The sequence below is a fragment of the Musa acuminata genome, chromosome BXJ3-9, assembly GCF_036884655.1.
Source record: "Musa acuminata AAA Group cultivar baxijiao chromosome BXJ3-9, Cavendish_Baxijiao_AAA, whole genome shotgun sequence".
In the NCBI taxonomy this organism is placed as follows: Eukaryota; Viridiplantae; Streptophyta; class Magnoliopsida; order Zingiberales; family Musaceae; genus Musa; species Musa acuminata.
This window is the reverse complement of record NC_088357.1, coordinates 3,816,940-3,837,632: the sequence shown is the minus strand read 5'-3', so window position 1 is coordinate 3,837,632 and position 20,693 is coordinate 3,816,940. Positions and strand designations below refer to the sequence as shown.

Genomic DNA, 20,693 nt, shown 5'->3' with positions numbered 1-20,693 from the left:
CTTTTTCACATAATAAGAGTCGGGAAGACTTGACAGTTCCGCACTAGATGACAAGTCTTGGTTACTGACACCATGACATCATGCCATCGTGGTCTGATGTTATAGTCTTAATAATCTAACAGTACATGTTCTAGTACAAAGGCTATGTTTATTAACATCCAATGAATATTTTGCATTTGTTTTAACCAACCTGAAAAGATACTTTTGGAAAATGTAGCTGGAAATATATAACACTGTCGTGCTAGGTCAAATGAAAAACATGAAGAGTTATATTAATTCACTGATATAGAGTTATAAACATGAATATTAATTGGTTTCAGTTAGGTTGTCATTCGATAGTAACATTAAAATTTTTATAGATCTTAATAATCTCAATAATGATAAATGATCAATATAGTTATTTTTAAATAATTGAGACTTTCGATTTTCTTGTTATTATTGTTGTTGTAACTGAAAATATATATACAGTATAGAGTTATGTCATCCTAGCGGTTTTTTTTTTAATCTCATATTACCTTTTTCATAAAATTTTAAACCGCAGTTGCTAATGTTAGATGGGTCGTTTACGGGATTATAACTTAGCCATACATTACGACGGTACAATGTAATTTTACTTGGAAACTAAAGAAGGCAGGGAGGTAGAGCCGCTGCAGGGAAATATAACTTTCTGAACGAGTTGTTTTACTTGTTCATACACGTTTAAATTGACATGATATCTGATTTCACAATCTTGTCTAAAATGTAACACCAAATCATAATTAATGATACTCAAAACTTAGATAATAGCAAATTATTTACAGGATTAATCAATTGACGTCCACCTCAACAATCAATCATGATCCACCCCTCCCTTGTACCCTCCCTCCGGACTTGAAATAGCGTGTTAAGAGAGGCAGCAATGTTGACAACAACGCTCGTACATTTTATTAAGTTCTTGTATCTCAGCATTGGTCGGCCATCCAGTTCCTGATCCTTAGCCATAGTGCCTTGTGAGAAAAGTAACCAGCTAGGAAGATCACATCTTGTCGTGCTTGCACATCACTGGTTAAATATCCCTGTCCAACAATCCAGTCTATACCTTTAAATTTCCTGTCATGAATATTATTTAAGTTGCAAAAAAAAAACTTATGAATCACCATGCCTCAAAACCGAAAACTTCATGCAATCGATGCCCTGCATTGAGTGAAAAGATGGTCAAATCGCAAGCCAACTAGCACAAGTGGATGATCATGATAAACTTATGAATCACCATGCTTGACGGCATCTGACAGCCTCCTGACGAACAACTCTTTTTCGATCATCCAGAGCAGTTGAAACAGCTCGAAGAACCTAACAGGAGATCAGTTTAACAACATCGTCCAAGGAAAGAAAAAGAAGGCATCAATTTAACCAACCTGTGGTCGATATGGGTAAATCCTTGCATAAGGAAGAGCTGAAATGGCTACTAGGCACTGAATTGCTGTTTCACGAACAATCTGATACACAGACATTGGAAATTTTCCAATAAAACCTGTTTACTGCAGAAAGAACTAGATATGCCTGACAGATTTTGTTCATCAGCAACTGACTACATCAAAAGGCCCATATTTTAAACTGATCAAGGCCCACTGGTCAATGTCCATGTACATAAGAATTTCTTTTGTTTTTTTTTTTTGCACAAGTGATCCTATGGGGTAACCAAATAGACTAAGGTAATTTTAAATGTGACCATACAATTTGGCCATGAGGACACAGTGAGTAGGCCTGCTTACAAAAAAAATTTTAATGTTTTTGAGAATACCTTTCGCTGCTACAGGTAACAATTACATTAAGTATGCTATATACATTCTATTCTAACACAATAATAGATGTCTAGAAATCTTATCATGTGTTTTCTGATCTCTCCTTTGCACTTGTCCTGGTGACTAAATAGCTTCGATGGTCAATTTTCCTGGTTTTGAATTAGATTGGGATATTAAACTAGATGGACCTACCAGTAATTGGGGCTTAAGCATTTTGGCTTAGGGTCATTTAAAAGAGTTATCATGCTAGTAGATCTATCAAGAAATAGACTGCAGACATGGAGTTACTCTATTCATGCAGTTTCAGACTTTGACGAGGATGCCAAGGCCAAGTATGATTCCCTAGTAATATGGGAAGCTACGAAGAGTTGTACCACGTTATGAGACTAAATGGGCTAAATATTAACCTACCTTGGATGTTTCGAGCATGTGATTAAAGTCCATTCCTACCCGAGTTAAAGTTATTTAACTATGAGCCTATCAAATCAGACCATGACAAAATGAGTAGTGAAGCAACTGCAGAACAATGTTAACTTCATTTGCAATGGATGCTAAGGTTTTGCTTTGGCATCAAAGTTCACAAAGAACACTAATGTAAATCATCACAGATTAGATCTTACCATCAAATGAGGGTAGGAAATCAGTTTGATAAGGAGGCTAATGATGGTGTGAACATTCTCGAGGACAATTGCTTTACCTGCAAGAACATGCAAATTCAGTCTCTGAACAACTAGAGAATCAAAGTGACAAATCTCGTTGTAATAACTTCAATAAGTTAACTTATAAGATTTAGGGCGGGGAGGGGTGTGGACAGTGGAAGTTTGAGCACTATTCAAGGCAGTATAGTAAATTGCTTGCAAACGTGAGAATTCTTTGTGGATGTAGGAGGCTTTTAACACTGCTCAAGCAATAAATTACTATACTAATTTAAAACTTTGGCCACAGATCGTAAACGAGTCAGAAGTCATGTAATCACAAGAAGCATAATGATTTTGGGGTATTGTCAATGAATAAAAAAAATATCTAAATTAAAATTTAATGTTTGCACAGTTCAACTGGTGTGGCTGTGTTTTATGTACTCTAATATTCTCTTATGGATACACAACCAGAAATATTTGATAGTTCTTAAAAACCAGCTTTCTTAGCCAGAAGGTCCTTAAATACAGCAAAAACATAATATAATTGTAAAGGTAATCAGCACATGCACAGAAGTTTGCTCAAACAGCATGACTATGAGAACTCCAAAAAACTAAGGTCCGTCCATCCTAGTACGCAATATATTTTATTTACATCATCATATTAGGGCAGAAAGAAAGTTTAAAAACTGTAGCAAAATTACAAGTTTCTAAATGTAAATTGAAAAAAATAACTATGGTTTCACAAAAAAAAAAAAGTAAAAGGCAAGATCAGAAGCAGTAATTATTTCAAACCCTATCAAATTACAGTAGGAAAAGGTACACACAAGACCAGTGTCACTGACTAATTGGACCACTACGGTATACCTGGCAGTATACCAACCTGTGCCACATGGTGTCACAAAAATAAATAAATGCCACCGGGTACCAATCTAGTCCTTGGACCAATAATATCCTATTATTTTAGTAATGGGATATCGAGAGCATGTGTATTTGAAACCATTATTTTATTAAAAAAACCTATCTTTAATAAGCATGTGAAAAATGAGCACACCGTTATCATCCATCAGTATCCCCGAGACAACTAGCAGCAGACTGTATATCAGATCTTTATTCAGAATATCCAAACTCAACATAGCCAACGCATCAGCTAGTGTGGGCACAATCTGCACAAAATAGGCAACTTCAACATAATTAACTGCATGAACTCACTAAATTCATATACTTGATCATTTCCCTTCAATAAGTTCATTTTGAATTCTGAGATTTCCAATACCAACCTTCTTGGCTTCACCAACCACAGCAGCCAGTGGAGTGTCAGAAATAACATGTCCAAAAGCTCGATATAATACCACTCTGAAATCTCGTGAAAGTAAAATTGAAATTAAAACTAATTACAACAATATAATCATATACAAAAAAAAAGCATAAATTCACAACATAATATGCATGTGCAAATACTCACTAGAGAGATAAGAGCATTTAAGACAAAAGCCTTCCTGTTTCACTAAGTATGCTAACATTCTTAAGACATCAATTCATGAAGATGTGTTTCATACACAACATTAACATTAAGAACTGCATTCTTTGTGAGTAAGCCACTACTTAAAGAGGCAATTACCACTGTCATGCCTACATTCATAAAGCAAACAAAAAGTAAAACCAAGCAAGTAGGTATTACATATGGCCACTTAGAAGACAACATCCGAAGCAGGGAAATACATATTTCATAAAATGAAGAATAGGATCAACCTACATAATTAATTACTAAAAAAATAAGAAAACTATTGTATGCATTAAAATGACTTTAAAAAATCAGCATAAACAACAAAAGAGACACTAGATGAGAAGAGGATACTTTTTACTCGAGGGATCGGATTCTTTGATTGAAGAGAGCAGGATTGGCAACATGCTTGAGAAGAAACGTTGCTTATAAAGTGGCCTTATCGTCGCATGGAACTTCTTATTCAGACAATCTTCTGAATCACTTAGAAGTACATGGAATGCATCCGCTGCAAATGTCGCCAAAGGGGAACTTGCATCCTGCCCAGCATCCTTACCATTCTCATGCTGTTGAAAAGGTGTGATATCAACATATTTACCAGCAACTAGACATTTCAAAAGAAGCATTGCTATTTCCTTTAGTTTCTCATGTCCCCTCATAAGCAAACCTTTTCCAATCCATGCCAGTCCAAGGACAACATATTTATGAAAACAACTATCTCTATCTATAAAATTGCTACTGCTTTCTGAAGTCCATAGACAACTCTTCAGAATCTCCTCAATTGCTTGATCCAAAGAATAAGATATTTCTGATTTGTTAACATCTGCAGGCCACTTGTTAACCATGGATGCCAAGGCTTGAGCTGCTGGCATATTTCCTTTGTGTAGAAGGACCACGAACAAGTTCAAAAGTATTTTCACATTTACAAAAGGAGTCTGCGGACGAAGTGCTATAACTACTGATCCAAAAAGAGAAAAAATCCATTCATCTTGACATGACATGAGAGTGGTATCTTGAATGCATTGTAAGCCTTCAAGTTGTGACAAAGCACAGGGCAATGGCTCCGCTATAAAAAAGGTCTTTGGAAGACTGCCGTACGCTTTTTGTAAAATCAAGAACTGGCTTTCCTCTGTACATCCCGCGACTAAATGCTTCATTGTCATCATAACCTGATCAAGAACATCCTGAAACCAAAGTATTTAATTTTTGTCATGCAGTTATATAGTTCTGTTCAGCAAAGTCCACATAAATAATCCATTAACAGAATACATTGATGCTACAGACCTCTAAGTTGAATGCTGGACAATTATGGTAGCTTGCAGCCAAAAATAATTATAATAATTATAATATCAAGTCTAGCAGCAGTACCTTCATTAATATGGCACTCCTGAAAACAGCCACATTTTCTATTTGATTCCATATACTGACAGCAACTTGAACAGCTATATCGTTGAAATTTCCGCAAGTGTGGCATCTATTTGGAAAGGAAGTTGTTAAACAATAAGCAGAAGTTTAAATATTTAAGTGTTCTATTTGATTTTATGAACACAAGGACACAAAAGTCTATAAAACATACATATGCATGCAAAAACACCCATCCTTCACTAGGCATTAACATATACAAGTTAAAGCTTCAAACAAAGAAGCTCCTTAGCAACTAACAAGTCACATGGTTCCATCAGTAGATGTAAAGAACATGACCTAGCCAAAATCTTACAACTCCTCTACTTTTCAATACCAAACCAACACCAGGGCGCAGGGAGTGTTGGTCACCAACACAGACAGTGGCCCATCTTATGGAAATTGTGTTTTTCCCATCACATGCCTGCAGACTCAAAACTCCATGTGTGCCAATGCCTAGTGCCTCTGCCTAAAGGCATCATATGCCAGCCAAAAACAGAACTGAGTTCTCAATTAATAAAGTAAATTCATTAATTTGCATCAAAAAAACTTCTCAATCATCTGGTGAATATTATACACCTGAGTTAGACATGTGCTTCCTAAATAAGGTCAACAACTTGAAATTCTCTTCCATCAATATTTTTTTTCTAGGAATTCTCTTAAATCAATGTTAGGAAACAAAATTAGGGGGAAAAATGCACCTAAACTGTGTGCAACCCTAGAAGGTAATGTTATCTACAAGTTCGCAAAGATCAAGAAAATATGGATGTATTTAGTTTGTACCTTGGAAGCACCTGATTGGAGTAGCACTGGAGCAGAGGAACTAAAACATCAGAAGATTTTAGATTTCCTTCAAACTACACAGGAAAAAAAAAAGATGAAATATTATGTTCATCATCTTCAGAGGATTAAGAGAAAAAAATTACTAAAAGATCAAAATTTGAAGAAACAAAAAAAACCCATACGCAAGCTCTTAAGTTGGAAACTATAGCCTCTTCAAATGCTTGAACTATTCTTAGCAGGTAGAGGCCAATGCTGCTAATTTCAGAAATTGCAACCAGTTTCAGTGAAAGAGAGATAGTAGAATCATTAGATTGAAGCATGGAAACAATTCTCTGAATGACAAGTTTGTTATAACTTGTTGCTTTTGCAGAATCATGAGCATTTTCAATCCACAAACCAATTTGGACTAAGGCTTTCAAAGACAATTCCCACAAGTAAGTTTCCTTGCTCCTTCTAGCGATTATTGACATAAGCATCACTAATATATCTTCAAAAGTTGCCTCAGAAACAGGTGAATAGATTTCTGGAAATGTTGCAAGCACTTGCAAACCTTTCACTGCATAAGACAAAATAGAAACAAAAATCAGAATGACATGCATGAGCTGTTGCAAAAAGAGTTTCAAATACCAGTGTGGTGCTTGTTGACTCTTATTTACCAGTCCGGCAGAAGACCTGATTAAACTATAAGATCCAAAATCCAAATACCACCATTTTGTTGTTTTTCAGCTCAGTATTATTAGTTTATTAAACTTTGACTGGTATCAGGCAGTGTGGGTCGGTATTCTGGCACATAGATTACTAAAGTCGGTACCAGAATAAGATTTAAAACCTTGGCAGAAAGCACCTAATACTACTCCACAGAATCAAATTAAAACAAAAAAAACCAGAATGTTGAATACATCTGTACCATGTCTTCATTATAATACGATGAATGACATATGTTACACAAAAACCAGCTTAAACTGGAAATGAACCCCATAAGCACATCATGCAATACAAGATTTAACATTGTAGATGCAATTCAAAGTTAATCCACAAACAAAAAGAGGAGAATGGAATGCTATCTACTATCTGTATATGCAGAACACGAGCTTCAAGAAAGTCAATTATCAGATGAAATTGAAGACAAAACAATCAAAAGTCATGATAAATAGGAATATGAACTATACAAGTACATCAAGAATAAGCATACTGAAGTAAGAAAGTCACAAAAGGCAAACATTACCTGCACAATAAACATGTTCTGCACTCTCTGGTGTCTCCAAAATTGACCCAAGGGCATCGCATAACTCTCTGGAGATATTTTTTAGCACATAAAACCAGCTTCTTGGTTCCGAAATAACTTCTGGCGCAAATTCCTTGGAAGACAAAGTCAATTCTCTACATGAAGTAAGGAGTTCCATGGAAAGATAAAGTGCTCCAAAATTCAATCCATCGGAACATGTGTTGTGGTCAGTAACACAAAGTTTAGATGGATGCTTTCCTGAAACTCCTAAAATGTCCATTAGGCAGGAAAAGAACTTCTGAAACACCTTGGTGCAGCAATATATGGATACCTTTGATGCAATAGATAAGATACTTCCAAGAGCACTTAATTGACAATGGATTTCTGTTGAAGTGCCTGAATATTTTTTTATACTTGTTACAGACCAAAATCTTGTCCCTATATCTTCATCATCAATAATCAAACACAAGAAAGAATCTTGATCTGGAAAATTCAAGTGTGAAATAGCTGTTTGCAAACAATTTAGAGCTTCATCTGCAATTTTATTAACCTCAGAATCCATATCCCCATCGGAACCATAAGTTGATAATGAAGACCTATGTGGTGAAAGATTAAAGATCACATCTTTCAAATTAGACCAGATAACTTGAGAATGCTTGACCACCTTGTCTGCTTCATAGTGGCGCAAGCAACTGTTAAGATACTTCAAAGAATCAAGCTGCAAAGATTTGTCAAACTATCAGACTAATATGTTTTTCCCATAGTTATAACAAGCCATAATGAATCTCAGGATTTTAGAACAAACCTTTGCTGATGGAAGGGATGAGGAGAGTTTTTCAAGGAGCAATGGGATAACAAATGGTTCGAAAAGTGGAGATGAAGAGAAAGCATCCTGCAATTAGCAAGCAGATATTAACAGAACTGATGTAAAGTTGCCTCATCATACACACACAAGCACTACCAAAGAATAGACAGGCTTCCAGAGGAAAAGGTTGCTGATAGTTACCAATTTGCTCACCGTTATAATATTATAAATTAATGATCATTGGTTAAAATGATTAGAGCAAGACAAAGCTAGAAGCTAAAGAGGTTCAAATAGAAAACAGGAAGAATCATGCATGAAAAGGAAGTTGCAGCATAAAACATGTCAAGTGGTACATAATCATAACATGACAATAAATGACATCAATTTTTCTACCCAGCACATGATCAATTGCTTACTTTCCTTTTGAAGATTTTCAGAGCATAGAGTATAGCAAATAAAAGGTAAAATGATAATCATATACAAAAGCAAGACATATGAAAGAGGTTCTTATATAGGAGATAAACTGAAAACCACTTAAAACAAATTTGGAGATGAACAAGAGATATAAAAGACATACCATTAATGCCTTAGAAAGGTCATCCCTTGTTATATCTAAGCCATCACCCTTTGGCTGCAAACAAGAACACTCTGTACATCATGATTCAGATACAATAAGAGATGCATTTGTCCATGGATATCAAATGAAGAAAGAAATATAAGCACAACAGCAAATACCATATTACTGATATCCATTAGTACAAGGAACAATTGAACAAACCCATGATAAAAATATGATGAATTGGTCTGATGCCATGATATTAACATTGCAAGAACATAAGTGTGAAATAACAAGACTGTTCTGTTCAAGTGCACTAAAACTTAAATGTCCATGGAGTCATGGACATTATTGAATTATCTGCCATCATACTTCTTCTTACTCATCCAAGATATTTGATCCTTGAAACACAACTTAGAATAGGTTAAAAATGTACAAAGACTAAAGATCCTAAATCCTAATTAAAAAAAACATAAGACTAGCATCTAGAGCCACATGGCAAAGGCTGTGCAACTTCTTTTTTTTACGTAAGTTAACAAACAAAAACATCGACAGTAGTCAGCTATCCAATAGAATTCCTTTAAATACAACTGCAATCAGCTATCCAATAGCTATTCAATTGTAGTTTACTTTTTCTGATTAAAAAGCAACCACCCAATTCAAAATCTCATTAACTGTGAAGAGGTCTTGAGTGAAAATGCAACTTTGGATATACGGAGTGAATTCTTTTAAAAATAACAAAGAGCCAACAGATAACACCTGATGCATAACTTGAAAATTATAACCAAAAAAATGCTCAAAGTGCTATAATGTCTGGAAGTTCAAACTCTATAGAAGCACCACAAATCAATTGCAGGTTAAGCATTTTTTCCAAAGGCAAGAGTACCTAGTTTCCATATATGCAAACATTATTCCAAAATGGAATAAACTGGAATATGATATTCTATGTAGTATCCAACCAGGAAGTTGCATCAAACCTAATACTGAGTTCCAAATGTTGGATCTAACAGAAGACAATGCACAGTGCTCTGATCCCAGTTTCTACACGTTGCACTGCCACGGTAGATAAGGGTGTTGGAGTGCACTCAAGGAAAAGCTTCAGACACAATATGCCCCAATTACTCAACCGTAAGTTGCGCATTATTCCTCTTAGGCCATAAATCAAGAATCATGCAGATTAACATACTGCTCTTAGTTGTTCTGTGAGGGATTGCAAGGATTGGTAGTACAATCTGAGTCTTCTAGACCTCAACAGAATTGGCCAGAGATAGGATCCTCAATACGGCAATATGATGGCATGTAAAAAAGATAGCAGGTGATTGATCACATAGCCTAGCTTGTATACATTCTGCTCAATCAACAAGAGGTTGTCATACAATAACCCTGTACATCTCCAATGTCTTAGACATTACTAAATGATAAAGTAAATATAAAATTTTGCAGAATATAAGCCTTGATGCACTATTGAGCTACTGGGATGTCTCAAAATCATTGTAGTAGCCTGCGCCAAAATTATTAAATGCAAGGACCACCTTCATAAGCATCATAATCAATATATATGATCATTGATGACCAATCTGTCCAGTCATAAAATAACACATGTAGCAAAAAACAACACACCTATGAGCCTAAGAAGACCCAAAAAAGAAAAGTCCAATGTACACATGCAACAAACATTTAAATAATGCAAGCTACGTCTTACACAATTCCTTTTTGTGTAAACTTACATGTGTGAAGTATATAGGAAAATATCGGCTCAGAATATCAAAAACATCAGAAGAAAAGTTCCCCATTGGACCAGACGGATCAGGAAACAGTCGTCCCAAAGTCCCAACCAGAGAGAAAGTAAGCATCAAGCATCGAGGATCTTTTTCTTCATCGATTGCTTCACATATTCCATACACAAGGTCATCACCCTACACCATGATAGTTCTATAAGTAAGATAGAAGCATTAAAATGAGATACATGGCAAAAATCAAATACCTATGAAAGTAAAAATAAAATAAAATCAACTCGAGATTAAGCTAAAAAGTGATGGCACAGAAATCAATTGTGAATGTATCCAAAGAACAGCAACAGCAAATTCTCGCAAAAGAGAAAAAGAAATTCACATCAATAAATGAACAAGAGAAGAAAAAAGATTCAATAAAGCACTAGATTTGTCATTTGTAGGGGCATTTAGGCTTCTATATTTTTTCTGACAGGTTTGAAACCAAACCAGACCTGTCGATCCTGGTTCTAGATTCCAAGAACTGGAATCAAACCGCCAAAACCATATTCCAATTCAGTTCGGAACCGCCGAACCATTGACCCAGTTTGGTTTCGATTCTTGACCGGTTTGGTTCTAATTCAAATCAAATCATGGTCTAACCCCAAAAGAGAAGAACAAAAAAACTGAAACATGCTAATGCTTACAACGGTGGTAACATAAATATTATGTAAAGCAAAAGGAAATAGCAGAAGACTTTCTAAATCATAATATAGTATCGTACATTGGATTGATGCTGCTAATTCCTAAAACTGCAAGAGTTACAATCTGCAGTTTTTTATTAACTAATTCAAACTTTTACTATATGTCTCAAATCATATTATTGCGGTTAGGCAACAACAACAAAACCATATGTTATAGAACATTTTGAAGTTATAATAGTGCAAAGAAACAATTACAAAGTTGAGCAAACGTGACTATCTTTAGAAGAAAGAGAGAAGGGAAAAAGAGACATATACTAAAAGTTGGATACATTAATTTGAGGCCACTGAAAAAATTGAATAAGTTACTATAGTAACACAACCTCGTTCTTTCATGACCCTTATAACTCATTATGTATGCCAAGTTATACCTAAGTAAATGACTCCCCACTGCATTCCACAACATAAAGTTCCAAATTCACGAGGTACTTTACAGCATTCTCTGCCATAAAATTCCTTGACTCGGCATTTGAACAATTGAAGCAGCAAAATATTAGCACAATGAATATTCAAATATAAATATAAGAAAAGCAAATTATAAGCAATAAAGAAGATATATATATGTATATGTGTATGTATATATATGCATATACATATACATATATATGCATATACATATATACATATATATGCATATACATATATACATATATATGCATATACATATATACATATATATGCATATATATATACATATATATACATATATATATACATATATATATATATATATATATGTGTGTATGTATATATATACACATATACATATATGCATATATACACATATACATATATACACATATACACACACACACACATATATATATATATATATATATATATATCAATACATGTATATATACATATATGTGTATACATACACATGCATACACATTTATTTATTTATGTATATATATACATATATATCTCGATACAAGTATACATATACATATATATACACACACGCACACGTATATATATATACACACGCGAATGTTGTTCACAAAAATGATAGCTAAGAAATTGAAGTCTTACATACCATAGCTTAGTCAAAAATTTTAAGACCAGCACATTAATAAAATGCTAATGCCGAATAACATATCTCTAGAAAGCCATAAAAATAGATGAAAAAACTAAGCCCAATGTCCCATAAGGACATTGAAAATCATAGAACATTGTGAAAAACTAGTATATTATGAACTCATTTAAAGCAGATGTGGCAGTTATCCAATGTGAATTAAGTCAAGTAAATCAAATTATGAATTGATAGTCCTGCATTTCCGCAATGTTGAGCATAGCAGATCAGGTTTGCAAAGGTAATAGAGTTCCTTATAGTAGGCACAGAACATAGAAAAATAACTGTTAATGCATTTTTAAATGAATGTACAACTTTACATGGTAATAGGCTCAAGTAGAAAGATGAGAGTTAGAAGATTCACTCAAAATTCAGAATCAAAAGGGATTATTGGTAATAATACCAACTCTACAACAGCCTGAGGGTACACATCCAACAGGCGCTGAATAACTTCAAAGCATAACTGCAAATACACAAAAGAAAGGTCTCCATCAGAAAACAATAATCCACCTTCATATATTAATAACAAGAATAAACCAAAAAAATTTCACCTTACGATCACGAACTGCTAGTGATTGTACTTGTACATTTCTTAAAAAAGATTCTGCAAGTGACTTGGCATCATTACTTTCAACCATACCAAATTTTTTTGTCCTTTTCAAAAGAGCTAAGCAACCAATAAGGGCTCCACGGAGGGCTTGCCAATCTTCCTGATGCCAAAAGGATAACATAAAATATCATTTTGATAGGAACATATCGACCTAAAAGAATATCACTTCCATAATAGAATCCAGAAAATGCAGGAATTCTAAGTTATAAGATGGGAGGGTGAGTTAGAGTGAGAATGAGTGTGTGAATGAGAGTGAGTGAGAATGAGTGAGAGTGAGTGTAAGAGGGGGGAGGGAGAAGGATTTAAAGCCCCGAAAGAGACCCAGTGGCCAACCACAAAATAGACCCAACGTTCAATTTGACTGTTGAGGTCAAACTTGCCCCGATTTTGGTCATTGTCGGTCAAATTCCAACCAGTAACGACATTGTACCAAACGATACAACATGATTATCAACTGTATCGGCCAATACATCACCCGTACAGGTCGATACCTAGCCTATTTCCTACATATCAGCTCATTCTGTATTCTTTTATGTGGTATATCAAAAACAGAACAGAATATTAAGAAATTGGAGGATATTTCAAAACAGCCATTTACAAAGGGTATCTCAGGAAAAATGAGAATTTCATGTGGCAAAAATACTGCAAACAGACAACATTTGAATAAAGTAGTTTAGAAATGAAGAAAACTTCACTTCTGGCAGAAGCATTATCAACCATTATACAGTACTAGATACCGATTAAAGGCAGCTGTTACATAACCAGCTGAATAATTGTTATCATGGTAAAACGACAACGCAACATCCCAATTATTTGGGAACTTAACATTTCCCAGCATTGAGATCTTTTTAGGGCAATATCACTGGCCAACCTAAGAGAAGTCTGATCTCTTTCCTTGTCTAATAAAGTTTTCTTATTAAATGCTAAGCAACCAAAGATTCTTTTTCCTCTAAATAACTAACATCAGGTTCCTTTTGAAGTCAGAATGGTGCAAATGTCCTTCCTACTTAACTTTTTCAAGTCATAAAATTAGCTGTGGATATTCCATTAACAATTTTCCCACTCTTAAATGTCCACAATATATATATTACATGATTTCACAATACAACATAAAAAATCAAGGCAAAATTTCCATGATGTGAAAAAAGAAACAATGGAAGAGTGATGAGAATGGAAAGCGAAGAGATAAAACAAAATGATAAAAGAACATAAATGGATGAAGAATTTGAAACAATAATTGGATCATTTTGCATGCAAACAACAGTTAGCAACAAATTTTGATAAGAGCATCTTACCAGCTTTGATGTGAAGAACTCCACCAAGCTACTAACAGTGCGACTATCTAATGGCTTCTCTAGAAGACGAGAAAGCACTTCTGATAGGAGAAGTATACCTGAAAATAATCATGAGAATACCATTAGGTAATATGTAAAATTTCAGACTTGAAAAAAGGTGAAGATACTTAGAATTGCAAGCTCAGTAACGTGGTGAGTTTATGTACTCATATAGCTTACGCCGCTAATGAAATCTCATGAGAAACTTGTTTTAAGCAAGTTGTCAATCACATCTAGCTCCTGGAGCCACCTTACATTTTCATAGCAGAAAACAGGCACTCAAAATATGACATGTTATGAAATTTAGGTTTCAGAAATATGTGAATTCTTCCATTCAGTAAAAATCTATTCCATATCAGACAAGATCTGCAATAACCATGTCAATATAGTAAAAATATGAGGCCAAACAAATAGGAGTGGCAAATCATAGCTGTTGATAGGTACTTATAAGCAGCTTAATTTCGTATATCTTATTTTTATATAGATCAGTTATCCACGAATGAATAAGATATTAGAAGCCAGCAACCTTATAAAGAAGATGTGTGGAGAAAGGAATACCTATAACAACTGCTATAAAGGTTTGTCTTAAGCCCAACTTGTTTAGCACACAACAGCATTGATTGAGTGGTTTGTTGACCCATTATACAAACAGAACCACTGAAGGTAAATCCTCCAATTGCATCTATATCAATAAGAGAGAAACACATACAAGGACTACTAAGTCTCTATGATCAAGTTGTAGGCTAATATAATGGCACTACTTCTTTAGTTATAGGTAATGAAAGAAGCATGCTTAAGTAGCATCAGAATACAAATAGTCTTTTAGCAAGTAAAAATTACCTCTAGCACGAATCACATGGTCTGAGGCGGTTAGATACTGTTCCATCTCTCTCACCTAAAAATACAAAAAAAAAAGTAAAGGAAGAGTATCACAAATATCCGCACACCAAAGATTTGAAAGGTAAAGCATAGAAATAAAATTCAATGACAAACCAATCCCTCAAGGGTTAAGAGGTCTTTATGCACTAGGACTGCGATGGCATCCACACTAGCAGCCTGTTACACAATTATTTCAGCAATTTAAACCGATGACATAAAAGCTATAAAAATAAGGAATATGTAAAAGATTATGAGACATCAACATTTCACAATCAGTTTGAAGCATACGCAATTACATCATATACAAAAAAGCTTACAGGGCCAAACAAGTATTTAAAACCCTTGCCTCAATATATTTTAATTTCAATGGATTGACTCGACACTCGACAACCTATTCAAGAAGTATCTTGATGCAGATCTAGCAGTTGAAGTAAGACTTATCTTCACAAAATCAATAAGAAATAAGGGACTGACCACAAGAAATTAACAACAAAATAAAGCTTACGATCAAGATTCGAATTCAAAGCAATACAGGGTTCAAGAACGCGAAAAAGTGACAAAAGAAACCCTAAGTAAAATTCTTTGTCATCAAGTCGATTAAATCGCTAAAAAGAAGCACCACGGTTCACAAGAAGTTCCAACATGATGAACCTAAAATGACAACTAAAACAAGGAGGGAGGGAGGGAGGAAAGAAAGAAAGGAGAAGTTTCTTAAAATTCGTAAAGGAAAACGGAGGAGGACGAAGAGCGAAGACAACGCGACCTGCTGGTTCGAGGCGCGAGCGGAGTCCACAAACGCTTCGACATGGGCGATCCACGAATTTGGTTTCTCCATCAAGATTGGAAGCCGGGGTGAGGAGGATGAAGGGGGCAAAGAATTTAGAGAGGGTTCTGGAGCAGCGAGCGAGCGAGCGACGATTCTTGAGGCTAGCAAAGAGGAGCCGCGACACAAAGGGTTTTAAAAGAGGGTTTCCGGCCACCCGACCTCTCGTGGACCGGTTTAACGGAGGCGGAGTTCATTTATTTTAGATCCGCCTCACTCACTTGCACGGTTATTGACGTACCAGTGGTCCGACTTGTGGGACCATGAGTTACCTCCAATTATCACGAAGGTAGTTGCGTCCTGTTAGAGATAGGACACGCCATTCACGTCTACCTGACGTTTTACCGCGAAAGTGCTTTAAGTTGGAGCCAAAAACCCAGGAACTTTTCACGGGTGACGTGGTGTTCGATAGAGCTCATGTGAGAGAGACAGGTGACTCACATTTGGTAAGTGCTACTATAATTAAGCTGGATGAAATCTTTCTAACCATCGCAAACCTCCCGATGGGACCCATGTGGTTCCATCACCGGATGATTCGGGCTGATTGATTAGAGAGACAGAGAAGGGGTTGATCGGATGATGTGTCTCGAAGAGTTCCTCCACATGCGGGCCATTCGATAATCTGGCAAGAAAGATAAGTCATTAATCCGACATTTGATGCATCGCATCGGATTTTGAATTTGGACAACCGGTGACGCATTCGTTGACCAAGTTATTTGAACCTGTATTAAACCACCAAAACTGGAGAAAAATAAACGAAAATAAAAGAACCCGTGGGATGAGAAATTTTTGGGTTACTTTCTTGGGCAAGATCCCAATAAAGGGAGGGCTCACGAAGTAATGATGCATCGAATCATTCACTGAAGTCGAAAGCAAATATTGCAGAGAAGTATAAAATATAAAAACGAAAACATTATTCTGAATCTACTGTTCAGATGCACCAAGCAAAAGGAAAAATAAAGAAAAGGATACCAACTCAATTCTCCACTTTCTTTCCATGATGATAAGAAGTCTGTAAGAAAAATAATGAAACATCTAAGCAACCTTGTTCTAAAAACTATCAAACCAGAAACATCCAGGATTTACTGAGACCAAATAGGGAGATCAGAACAGATTGATTAAAAGATCCAAAAATTTGAGCGAGAGATGCAACATCACAAATGACTTCACACTAAATCATGTCAAATTGTGTGAATCTAAGTACTAAATATATGCAACAAATGCTTGCAAAACATGAAACAAGAATCTAAAGAAAAAGATTGCTTGAAAACTTAAAACCCACATCTACTCAATTATAGGATGTATCAGATAAAGAAATCAGTTTATCAAGGTCTCCAAGATGGGCAATAGGTCCATGAGTCATGGAAATGCACTGTACCAATCGTCCGAACTCATGGACTACAACAAACTGTGTCAAGAATGCACTGCATCACTTGTTCTTTTCTGATCTAAGCCCTTCAAGATGGGCTACAAGGACTTAAAACAGTAGCAACAATAGTTGGAAACAGCAGTTAGCAACCTTGCAGCTTCACCAACCAGACTCTGAATAAATAGCACTATAATAGTGAATAAAAATGCACTAAGACAAATGCAAATTCACAAACAAATAGCTTCAGATTGTTGATCATACGAAAATAAGAAAAATAAAAAACTGTAAACATCCGAACAAAATCTAGAATGAAATGTAAGAGCAAGGGACCTAAAAGAGCGTGCAGCTCATTCCGAGGATAGGCAAAGGCTCCTAGCGAGACAACAATCTCCAAACTATATAAAGAACTGGAATTCACGTAGGAAGGTCACCATCCACAAGGTAAAATATGCTACCTCACTCAGACATATATAACAGAATAATTACTTGCAATATCTTAAATCTGGGAACCTAGACATGATGCACTAAATGCTAAGCAGATAAGGCTTTCCCTCATGCAATGGAGATACACAAATAATATGGATAAAGTTAATCATTCTATGAAAATAAAGATAAATCTAATCATGAAAATGTTAAGAAAAGAACCAACAATAGCAGTTGAAATCGGAGTTATAGGTAACAAATTGCTATGAAATTTCAAGGTGCATGACAACAATGGACCATAAGGTAGTTCAGAACTATGCTCATGTTCCAGCATCCATGTGTACGAGAAAGATACATGTTTGCCGAAACCAAAAATAAATCAATGTATTGTTTAACTAGATAAGGGACTACTTTATAATTCACCAATCAGGTAGAATATATCTCCATATGATTTGTTATTTTGCTCGAGAAGTAGCAAATACACCCCTTGCCATAATAAATTGACTCTCAAATCATTTGATCACATGCAATTCTGCATGAAAAGGGACATTACAAGTCTTTTGGATGCACAACAAAAATTTCAAAGGAAATGACGTGCTGCATGAAATTAAGCTGAAATTAACTTTCAGGTGTATGTGTGTCTTCAACACAGGAATAAATAAAGCAACAAAACATAGCTTGCTTCTGGGGAGTTTTCAAGAGAAGAATGAGAACAAGTAATTCCAATCACAAATAATTATCTAAATTACGCAAAAAAATAAAACAAAAAAGCAAGCATATTCAGTTAAACAAAAGACAATCAGTAGAACACGGTGATCATAATTTAACAATTAATAAACAAAAGTTGCCAGACAGATTTGCCCAAAAGATCGCTTGTCAAAGACGGTAAAGATGTAACCTTAGATTGAAGCATCATTCATCTCTTTCCCTGGATCATGATTATTCTTGCCGATCAAATGGTATAGAAGCACCCCTGCTGCCACACTAACATTTAAGCTCTCAACAGCAAGAAAGGACTTGAGATCTTTCCCAGAACGAGCCTGATCCTTTTCCTCGATATCCACTTCAGTAGTTCCACCATACACATCCAACGGATCGCTTCCAGGGATTCTAATCAACTGAGTACAAGACCTCTCCACCAAAGGCCTTAACCCACTGCCTTCACTACCCAACACAAGAATTGTAGGCACCCCTGCTTCAACGTCTCCCAAAGGGACAGCTCTAGAAGAGACTGACCCTCCAAGAACTCGCCAACCGTTCTCAGCAGATGATGACAAGAACTGCATCATGTTCTTACAAGACAGAAGTTCAATTAGTTCAAGAGAGCCTGCACTGGCTTTGCTAACTACACCGCTTAGAGGAGCCGAATTCTTAGCACATAGGATCACCCCTTGTGCCCCAAAGAAATAAGCTGATCTAATGATAGCCCCTAAGTTTTGAGGGTCTGTTACCTCATCCAGAGCCACCCAAAGAGGAGCACTTTGATCATCTTTCATGACGGGGTCCAGCTCCCTTATATTCACCATCTCCAATGGTGAAGCATCAAGAACCAATCCTTGATGAGGCCGGTTATCGACCACCATATTGAGGTCGTGCTTCGAAGCCTCTGTGACCTTCAAGCCTATCTTTTCCGCTATCTGCAATATTTTCTCCACTGCTTTCTTGTCCTTCTTCTTCTTGCTGTTTCCACTCAAATCCAATCCTTCCTGGACATAAAGAACATAAAATTCCCTTCTTTCTGCCATCAAAGCCGCCAAAACCGGACCAACACCGTATACGCCCTGGCCAACCATCTTTGGAACTGATGATTCAGTGGCCTCTTTCCAAGTCCTTTTGCCCCAGCTCTCTTGCTTACTCCACCGTTGAACCTCCGGCTTTTCGAACTGAGACCTCCCGGCCTCTTTCACTGGCCTTCTTTCCCAACTCTCCCGATTACTCCAGCGCTGGATCTCTGGTTTCTGGAACCCAGACTCCTGTCCAACGATACCCTTGTACTTGCTCTTGATCTTATCCCACCTTGGGTCGTTAATAGGCTCGACGTCTCCGTCTTCTTCCTCCACCCCTTCAACGATGGTGCCTTTTCCCACAATGTCATTATCATTTCTGGCAACAAAGCTCTCGGCTGCCTCTTCCCAAGAGGAGCGTTTGGTTCTCGCTGGCGCCTTTTCTTGTATACGCTTCCCTTCCCTGTTCCCATAAGCTGCCGCTATCCAAGGGAGTGACTCACCGGTCCTCCGACCGCCACCATCGCCCAGAGGTCTCTGCTGTGAGCCACTGGACAAAGCCCTTGTTCGCTCTCCATGTTTGCCTCCTCGGGGCCCAAGGTGACGCGAAAAGCTTCTAAATTCTTCGGAGGAACAACTCGATATCCTTTGACGGCTGATTCTTAGTTTTGATATATTGAAGAAGAAATGAATCGCGGGGCCTTTGGCGAGGCTGCACAGATACATGACTGTGGTAAGGTTTAACTGAGAGAGGAGGGAGAAAGATTGGTACCGCGAGGAGAGAGAGGCGGCCGAAGGAAAAAAATGGCTGAGATGTGTTCGATGAAATGTCCCACCGTCGAACGCAATGCGACTGGCAGGTTGTGTTGGCCAATGGGTATTAAAACGTGCTGCCTTAGAGCTTGCGCCGGATTGACGAATCGATAATTTTATGCAAGTATTTTTATTATTTATTGATATTATTATTTATTTAGTCGAAAGGACCAAGACAACATGTGCCCATGAGAAAATTAATTTTTATTTTTCTTGACTATAAATTGAAATCATATGCCTTAGATACTTAAATCAAACTTACGATAGTAATTTTTCTGTGGCCAACACACTATTTCCCATTCCTAACAACAGCTCGTGCACTCTCCTCTTCACTTCAAAGTGCCACGAACTCCACGTCAATGCTGTGTGGCCGTACGCACTGTTTGTGGTCTGGTAAAACATGTAAAATTAATTCATTATGTAGTTTATCGGATCTGTATGCATGCATTAGTCAATAGGGATTATTTGATCTGTATACATGTA

General features: G+C 36.4%; 2 protein-coding genes across 5 annotated transcripts; both read right to left on the bottom strand.

The window, feature by feature from the left end:
* Positions 1-755: 755 nt before the first annotated feature.
* On the bottom strand, positions 756-16,029 carry LOC135585578 (MMS19 nucleotide excision repair protein homolog). Of its 4 annotated transcripts, none has more exons than XM_065168589.1 (21): positions 15,822-16,029; positions 15,173-15,235; positions 15,020-15,074; positions 14,141-14,238; positions 12,787-12,945; positions 12,639-12,698; positions 10,418-10,606; positions 8,712-8,765; positions 8,135-8,221; positions 7,330-8,047; positions 6,287-6,660; positions 6,105-6,178; positions 5,289-5,394; positions 4,275-5,104; positions 3,697-3,772; positions 3,471-3,582; positions 2,402-2,478; positions 1,395-1,475; positions 1,250-1,329; positions 1,137-1,173; positions 756-1,055 (listed from the first exon to the last, which is right to left on the bottom strand). In XM_065168589.1, the coding sequence occupies exons 1-20, from the start codon at positions 15,891-15,893 to the stop codon at positions 1,158-1,160; spliced, it is 3,381 nt and encodes a 1,126-aa protein (XP_065024661.1). In that variant the 5' UTR covers positions 15,894-16,029; the 3' UTR covers positions 756-1,055; positions 1,137-1,157. The 4 variants fall into 4 exon arrangements, 3 of the variants coding, with proteins under 3 accessions (XP_065024661.1, XP_065024660.1, XP_065024662.1); XM_065168588.1 differs by having other exon boundaries at positions 1,142-1,173; XR_010501396.1 differs by lacking the exons at positions 756-1,055; positions 1,137-1,173 and having other exon boundaries at positions 1,261-1,329; positions 1,395-1,539.
* A 1,246-nt stretch (positions 16,030-17,275) lies between these two features.
* Positions 17,276-20,339, bottom strand: LOC103997066 (uncharacterized). Its single transcript, XM_065168483.1, has 2 exons — positions 18,572-20,339; positions 17,276-17,423 (listed from the first exon to the last, which is right to left on the bottom strand). The coding sequence occupies exon 1, from the start codon at positions 20,121-20,123 to the stop codon at positions 18,573-18,575; it is 1,551 nt and encodes a 516-aa protein (XP_065024555.1). The 5' UTR covers positions 20,124-20,339; the 3' UTR covers positions 17,276-17,423; position 18,572.
* Positions 20,340-20,693: the final 354 nt, after the last annotated feature.

Excerpts from the sequence above, each read along its gene's own strand:
- LOC103997066 (XM_065168483.1), bottom strand. The coding sequence starts at position 20,123 with ATGTATCTGTGCAGCCTCGCCAAAGGCCCCGCGATTCATTTCTTCTTC.
- LOC135585578 (XM_065168589.1), bottom strand. The coding sequence starts at position 15,893 with ATGGAGAAACCAAATTCGTGGATCGCCCATGTCGAAGCGTTTGTGGAC. Across the intron at positions 3,773-4,274 it reads TCCGATCCCTCGAGTAAAAA|AGTGGTATTATATCGAGCTT; the intron begins GTATCCTCTTCT and ends ACGAGATTTCAG. Across the intron at positions 3,583-3,696 it reads TGGTTGGTGAAGCCAAGAAG|ATTGTGCCCACACTAGCTGA; the intron begins GTTGGTATTGGA and ends TATTTTGTGCAG.